This window comes from Solea senegalensis, linkage group LG17 (assembly GCF_019176455.1).
Source record: "Solea senegalensis isolate Sse05_10M linkage group LG17, IFAPA_SoseM_1, whole genome shotgun sequence".
In the NCBI taxonomy this organism is placed as follows: domain Eukaryota; kingdom Metazoa; phylum Chordata; class Actinopteri; order Pleuronectiformes; family Soleidae; genus Solea; species Solea senegalensis.
The window spans coordinates 13,231,031-13,238,847 of NC_058037.1; the positions used below are offsets into that span (position 1 = coordinate 13,231,031).

Sequence of the window (7,817 nt, forward strand, 5' to 3'; positions counted from 1 at the left end):
CATGCAAGGACTCCGATAAATAGGAGGTTCCTGCTCTGCATCGGCACATTCTCTTGAGGACTTTAAGCAGAACTGACGACCACAGCGGAACCATGGAGACTTACACTTCTAACGGATTTACCTCTCTTTTCCCTGGAAACAACAATGTCACCCAACAACAGTCCCGTCTGTGGAGACCGTGGACTGGGAAAGAGGAGAAAACGGACGCGCACACGGTACGTTTGGTTAACGTCAAGTCCCGGAGGCTTTGCGTTGACACTATTAATAACTTTTAAGTGATTTAAGTAAAGTCTAACGCGTTCATTTTCTACATTTCAGATTCACTCGGTGCATGGAGACGTTTGTGATGCAAAGAGCTCCAAAACTCCACAGATCTCACACCCAGTCAAGTAAGTTTGGTTTATTTACTTTACTGTTATTTCTTATTAATGACGTGTGTAAACTGTGTATCATATCAATTACTTTCTCATAATATAACGGGTTTTCTTCTTATCTTTTCAGGCTGTATTGGCCAAAGTCGAAATGCTTCGACTACCTGTACCAAGACGCAGAGATGCTGCTGCGCAACTACCCGGTCCAAGCGACAATCTGTCCCTATGAGGACTCCAGCAGCGACGAAGACAGCGATGAAGATGACGATTACGATGAGGAGGAGATGGACAAGGAGCTGAACTGAACTCTTTGGAGACCAATGTTGTTATAATATATTATTATTATTATTATTATTTTTCCCTTTATAATTTATTCTTGTAAATATATGTAAATATCATTTTTAAGGTTCTCCTAACAAGAATGTAAATGCTTAAGTTATTGATTTCACACTTTTCTACCTCATTTGTATTTTGTTGACATTTTCTAATAAAATACATGAAATATACACATATTTGTCTTGGGTCCTATTTGGGATGCAGCCTTTTTTAGAACGTGTGTCTATAATTTAAGAAATAAGTGAAAAGCAAGGTTTTGAAACGGAGTTTTCTTGTGAGTAAAGACGTGCCTTGGTGTTCACTCGTTCATTAGAACCTCCCAAACTCCCCGCAGCTGTTTTCCTTGAGTGCTAAGTGGTAAACTCCACAGTTCCTGCGCGTTGTCGCCTGGAGTGCGGAAACTGCGTGACACGTGGAAGGTGCTTGACCTCCTCAGTGGAGAATACACACACACACATATGGACTGAGATAAACACAGAGAAAACATCTGTAGATCTTAAATAAAAACATGGTAAAAATGAAAAATCATGGACTAGAAATAGTTGATGAATAAACTGTGAAATACCAACATCAGGGCTGTTTCTAGCGTTGTGGGGGCCCTATGCAAGATGCTGTTGGGGGGAGGGGGCCATGTTTGCTAAAGATGCCACATTACACTTCACAAGCAAAACAGGCTACAGTCATGATAACTATACTCATATTAAAATGAAACAGACCTGTCCAACAATTTTGACTTAATTATGCCATAAGAACACCAGCCACAGCCGATCATTGCAGCTAATTTATTTATATACTACATTTATTTTTAAAGCGTATATAGGGATTTATTAAACACATAGTTCACATATAGCAAGAAACGACTATGACCGACATGACTTAGTACAGAAATAAAGTCAAATATATTCCAGTCCAAACGTGTGCTCCGGTTAAAAAAAAATTAAAATATTGTAATCCACAAATTAGTTTCAACTTGACAAAACAAAACAATATAATGTATAATAATCAGGGCTGCATGAAGCCCTTTTGAGGCCCAGGGGCACAAATAAGCTGTCATGGCCCCAAATTCTCACTGTGCACATTCTGTTCTTTGAATATGTGTCTCTAAATATGAATACATTTGAATATTACATGAATATCACTTTTCACTTAGAAAGTCTGTCAGTCATTTACATGCATGGCCATTTTTTTGCTAATTAAATAACAGGAAATGCCACATTGGCGATCTTCAAACTGATTAGTGTAGCGTATGATTACTGAAGAGAAAAGGAAGGGAAATGCACTCAGCTCATATTCTACTGTTCTGGGGTTTTGTTTTTGTTGTTGGAGATTTTTGAGGCCACTCTAAACAAATAAATTACTCATTATAAACCAGACACACCATCCTACTGGTGGATGAACATGAACCATCTCTCTAATTCACATACATGTATACATTTGACTTTTTTATTCAGTTTTCTTCCAAAGATTCAAAGAGAACGAAATTGGCCTTCAAATAATTTCTTGTAAATAGTGTTTTTATTTTTGCTCTATATTTATTTATCTGTGCCATCAAAGGAGTATGTACTATAGATAGGAGCTTTATTGACTCACAGAGGTGGGACCTTCATTGGTTGTAAAGTCGCTGCAGATTTGAAGTGAGGTTTATTTCAGACATACATATGGATTATAATCCTCCAAATAATCTCCATGATCAGTTAAAAAAGGTGTTATGTCCCTGCATTTACACAAAGAAGTATATGGTGTTATAGGTCAGTGCACATGACCTCACAGTAAATGCCATTTAAAGTGCTGCACACGTTTGCTTCTGCAGATATCAGTGATATAATATCAGAGGGTTTTGTGTTGTTGACTTCTTAAACTCTCTCTGGTGCCGAACACTGTCAGGCTCTCCTGTGGGAACCTTGGGGATCACCTCTGGGTGTCGTGCAGGGTGCAAAGTCTACACACCTCGGTGCTGGGAGACACCAGAGGGCCAATGCACTGCCACTGAACTCGTGACCTCCACTGGACACAGTTTTAAACCGGATTGATTTTTTTAGTACATTTTGTTTTATTGACGTGGCAAACACACATTTCATCCCTCACACTGGAGGAATAACAGGAACATGTGTGGCGTGGCACAATGTAAAGAAAACGAGGTTGTATTTCCTGGAGCAAGTTATTTATAATGCTGGTATATAATAACATACAGATTTGAGCATCAAAAAGACATTATAATGTCCACATGTAGATGTACAGACGTTGTAATGAAGCTCTGATAACCTCTTGAACCCTGGCCTGGACTTTCCCAGGGTGTGGTGCCAGGACTCTCAAAGTGTCACTTACTTAGGTGTGAAATTTGCTCACCTACAGAGTTAAACTTTAGGTCGAGTGAAGTAAAAACTCAACACGTTATTCCTATAGAAACTGGGTCAAGAGTCTTAGTATATGTTTAATTGTTTATATGTTTTAAACAATTATGCATAAAATTGCGTTTGGATTCATGACACATTAATGCATAAATGTGCTCATACTGCAAATCGGGTCACAACTAAATGGGTCCACATGAAAACAGTTGTTTTAAACGCTCTTTTACTGGGTTCATTTACAGTATATGGCCATAAAATCGTTCAAATAGTTTCAATAGTTAGGTGATGTCGGCAGAATTCAGTCATGCTTGTTGGTATGTGAGTGAATCACTGTTGGTTCTTGGAAAATTCTGCGGTGGCATGAGACATAATGACTGTTTTCTCCTGGTATCCAGGCACTATGCGGGAAAACACATGGACATAATGTGATCAAATACAAATAACAACCAGACCTGACCTCCATGTAGAAGCATCTTACCAGAAAATGACTTTGGTAGAAGTTGAAGTCACTTTTTTAAATATTATTACTTAAGTAAAAGTCTTAAAGTGTATGACATGTACTGTACTCTTCTGATATAAAATGTACTCAAAGTTAAGAAGTAAAAGTAGCCATGGTGGCTCAGTGGCAGGGTGAGTTGGTTCAATTCCTGGCTCTGCTAGTCTATATGTGTCCTTGAGCAAAGACACTTAACCCCATGTTGAGGCATGTAAATGAAAGATGTGTGAAAGGGTGAAAAGCGTAGTGTAATGCAGCTCATCAAGACCAAAAAAGCTCTATAATACAGACCATAATACCAACTCTTCTTCTGATTTTATAGGGTAGTAATGAGTAACACAGATAATTAGAGGAACTATAGTGGAGTAAAAGTAAAAGTTGCTAGAAATATAAACACAGTACAGATACATGAATTTTGCACTGAAGTACAGTAACTAAGGTCAATTTGTGGCCCTGGCACTTTATATACAAATGCAATTTGATTTGATTATTGATTATTTTTGTGTCTTTTTCCAACGTTGGCCATTTCTCACGTTCTTGTGTAACCGTGTGACCTCTGGTGAACTTTACAGCGACATGTTCTCAACTCTTCAGACTCTTAGGCTGCGCCTTTTTTCCCATGAGCTTGTGTGAATGTGGGTGTGAAGGACGCACACCTCAGGGTTTGGACAGTGTTCGGTCCCAACTTTGACCTCTGTGTCACAACTGCCACTCACCCTCTCTCACCTCTTCATTCATGCACCATCTTCTAATGTCAAGTCAAGAAGTTGTTTTTTTTTTCCAGTATAAATGTAAAAAAAAAGGACAGATGCCAGTTTCTTTGTGGTTAAGTCTAATGTGTGTTTAGTTCTACCTTTGTAGGATTTTATAATCACCTGAAAACGTGTGATTTCATGCAAAGTCATTTTGTCATGATTTTGTAACACTTTTATCACTGGAAATATTAGGGGGTTTAATTGTTTTTATATTTAAAGAGAGTGGTGCCTGCTGTCATGACCCTGGGAATTGTGTTGGAGCTTTGCTGGACTGGAGCTGTGCTGGTGTGATCCCAGACACCAGAGAAGGTGACGAAGTGTGACTCATCCGAGGTGAGACCGTCAGTTCCCACAGTCACACCTCGGCTCGTCCCTGGCTCACAGAGACCTTGTTTTTCCACGCAGGACAGTGTTCGTTATGTAAAAAGATTGATTTTTACAATGTGCTTTACAAGTGTAGTTCAGCTGCCTGCCACAGTGGGGCGCTGTGGTTCCGCTCACGCACACGTTTGAGATCAAAAAGAACATGGCGGCAGGAAGCAGGTTTTTTCTTTTTTTTTAATCACGTAAAGTAGTAAAGTTTGGCGTCTGTAGAGCTTTTAAAAGTGACTTCCACGAACTGACTGATGATGTTGTCACAGTAAGTACTGTTCTTTTCTACATGTTTAACTTAAATTGTGTTATTTATGGGTTAGGAAGGATTTAATTAAACTTTTGAGGGGATTTGAGGATTTTCGCTCTAAGATATTGACAAATATCTGTTTGTCAGCGTGACACAACGTAGTATATTGACTTTACTGGCAATTGTGGAAGTGGTGAGTAAATAACACACTTGTTTGATAATATTAGTGTCAGTGTTTGTTGTAAACAGTGGTGCCAGTCACAGGGGCTTGTTTTCAGTTGGAGCCGTTTTCCTCATTTACACTGAAAACTACAAACATTTGAAGGGTTGTACAAATATTTTTAATTTAGTAATAAAAAAATGTATAAAGAGGAACAAATGATAAAGTATGCATTGGGAATTTGACTGGATGTTTTCAATGTTGTTGTTGTTAATGATGTAATCAAGGGTGTAGCTAACTAAGTGTAAGACCATCTAAGATGTATTGTGTTTAAAGTTAGTGGCAGACGTAAATAAGAATTATATGCTCCTTTCCAATCATGAAAAGTGTTGTCTCAAACCTAATTATGGATCTGTGTAACATTGGACTGTGTTGTACTCTGCACTTCAATGAAAGGAATGAAACAAAAAGAAAGAAAGAAAGAAAGAAAGAAAACTGCAGTCAAACAGATGGATTTAACTGCCATTATTTCTGAAAGACAGTGAGATTGTATTTGACCAGCAGATGGCGCAAAATAACCAAAAGTGACCCGTCAACATGGGCTTTGGTGTCTGTGGTGCAACTTTGCAAAGCCGCCATGTGGGGGCGTTGTTGCACCTGCTTAGCAGTAATCTTCAACTGCAGGGAAATTCAGACACCACGTGTTTTGTCAACTTAATTATTATTTGTCAAAAATAATATAAATACTGACAAATAATATTATTTATTAATTTATATGAAATACATATTTTACCAATAAAATGCTTATTTTTTTAACTCAAAAGTAGAGGATTTTTACATTTAAAACAAATTATTACAAATGACTGAGCAGATAGTAAAGATATGACCACAATTACACATTTTGTGCTCATTAGAAATAAAATATCTTTGCCTTTTTAATCTTGTTTTAACTGAATTTCAACCAGTCATATTAGAATGAAATAAAAAACAAAACAAGGTGTGCATCTTATCTTAATGGCTATTTTATTGTATGTTATTTATTTTTATTATGACATGGGAGAAGCTTTTTTTCTGGTACTGTTATATATCATTGAATTTATTTGTATGTCACCCCTCAACTGGCAAGAAACCCTTTATAAAACACTTAAAAGTCTGTTTAATGGAGCTGCACAGGTTCCTGTCATCCCTGTGTTGTGATGCACAAGCGCCAAACAGGTGTGATCAGTCGGTTTAATGAAGCAGAGAAGAAGAAGAATAAATAAATGTGTCACAGAGTGGACTCCTCCGTAGTATTTCTCTGTTGAGCTGAGACGAACCACAGTGTTGCTGTGGCTCCTCTCAGCACATCAACATTCTGGCTCATGCTGCAGCCTAAGATATATAGCTGTTGTGCTTTTCTACTCCTTGTTATCTCACCCTCCACTTAAATAGTTAGTTTGGTCTCCTCTCTCTTTCTCTCTCTGCGATGTGTGCAGTGGAGATAATTACAATTTCAGCAGCGTTTGCCAGGTGATTACCTCATAATCCCCTATTTCATTTGATAAGTCACGCATTGATTTAACTCAGAGTTGGACCTAATGGAGTATCTTTTCCACTGCCACAGTGATTTGTATGCCGGGGCGAAAGGACAACGGCGCATTGGAAGCAGAAAAACAGTCGCTCGCCATTCCTGCTCACTCAGTCACGAGTGAGAGATGAGCAACAAAAAGGCAGGTTTAATCACAGCAACCTGAATGCAAACACTAAATCACTACAGCGGCTGATACAGTAACATGTGGTGGCGTTTAAAATGGAACCTCTCAGATGAAAGCTCCACGCTTTCTCTCTTATATTCTCCCCTCTTTCAGGTGAGGGAGGGGCGCGGAGTGAGGAAAGCGGTGCATGAGAGATAAGGCGAGCGAGGGGAAGGAAGACCTGCTTGGTATTCACCTGTCTCTCTGGATCAATAAAGGTAATTTGGGCTGATTCCTCCCTGTAGGCCTCTTAGCAGACAGAAGGGGAGAAGGGTCAGCCACTGCTGAGCTGCGGGAGCTGGAATAACTTAGAAACACACTCTGCAAATTACTGCCCTTGTTTGAGAATCTCTCATTCAGCTATTCCACCGCCGCGACAAGAGCGATGCAGAGTGTGAACGGCCCTTTTATAGCAGATGCCAATGTTTCGTAAGAGCCAGGCTTTGTTGGTGTCGATGGCTTTCCTATAAGTTTACGACCGATGTGAGAATTTCATAAGAAAAAAAGGCTAAACCTAAGTCCTAACCTTAACCCTGACATGAAAAAAAGAGAGAGGGAAATGTTTTTTAGTCATGACTATCGCGTTCCACATTTGTGATGGCGGCCGTGCAGTTCAACATGGGGTTACGAGACCCACGGAGAGGACGGGAGCTTGGTGTGTTCAGACTCGCAGGTCAAGCCTTGTAAATTACCATGGCAACAGGGATGTCAGGTGAAATAAAGGCAAAAGTAAACCCGATGGAAGATCAAAATATGGTTATTAGTGATGTGTTTTTTTTTTTTCCTTGTTTAATTCCGCATTCCACTTTATTGCAAGCTTTTGAAATGTTCCTCCCTCGCATTCCTGATCACAACCTCGGCCTTTCGGTCTCTTGAGGCTGCATCGGGTCTCATCAGTCGCTTATAGGCATGGAGGATGCCGTCCGTCATGTGGGGTCACCAGTCCGGCAGGAATGCTCTCCATGTCAGAGATGTCAGCAGTGGAAAGCGATGTCC

At 39.4% G+C, this 7,817-nt stretch overlaps 1 protein-coding gene across 1 annotated transcript; it reads left to right on the forward strand.

Annotated features, from left to right (window-relative positions):
- On the forward strand, positions 1-681 carry ripply2 (ripply transcriptional repressor 2). The gene is made up of 3 exons (XM_044049944.1): positions 1-215; positions 319-389; positions 502-681. Exons 1-3 carry the CDS (start codon positions 93-95, stop codon positions 674-676), a joined length of 369 nt encoding a protein of 122 aa, XP_043905879.1. The 5' UTR covers positions 1-92; the 3' UTR covers positions 677-681.
- The last annotated feature ends 7,136 nt before the right edge of the window (positions 682-7,817 follow it).

Bases quoted from the DNA above. Each gene is read 5' to 3' on its own strand.
- ripply2 (XM_044049944.1), top strand. From the start codon at position 93: ATGGAGACTTACACTTCTAACGGATTTACCTCTCTTTTCCCTGGAAAC. The intron at 216-318 runs GTACGTTTGGTT...TCTACATTTCAG, and splicing joins AGAAAACGGACGCGCACACG to ATTCACTCGGTGCATGGAGA. The intron at 390-501 runs GTAAGTTTGGTT...TTATCTTTTCAG, and splicing joins CAGATCTCACACCCAGTCAA to GCTGTATTGGCCAAAGTCGA.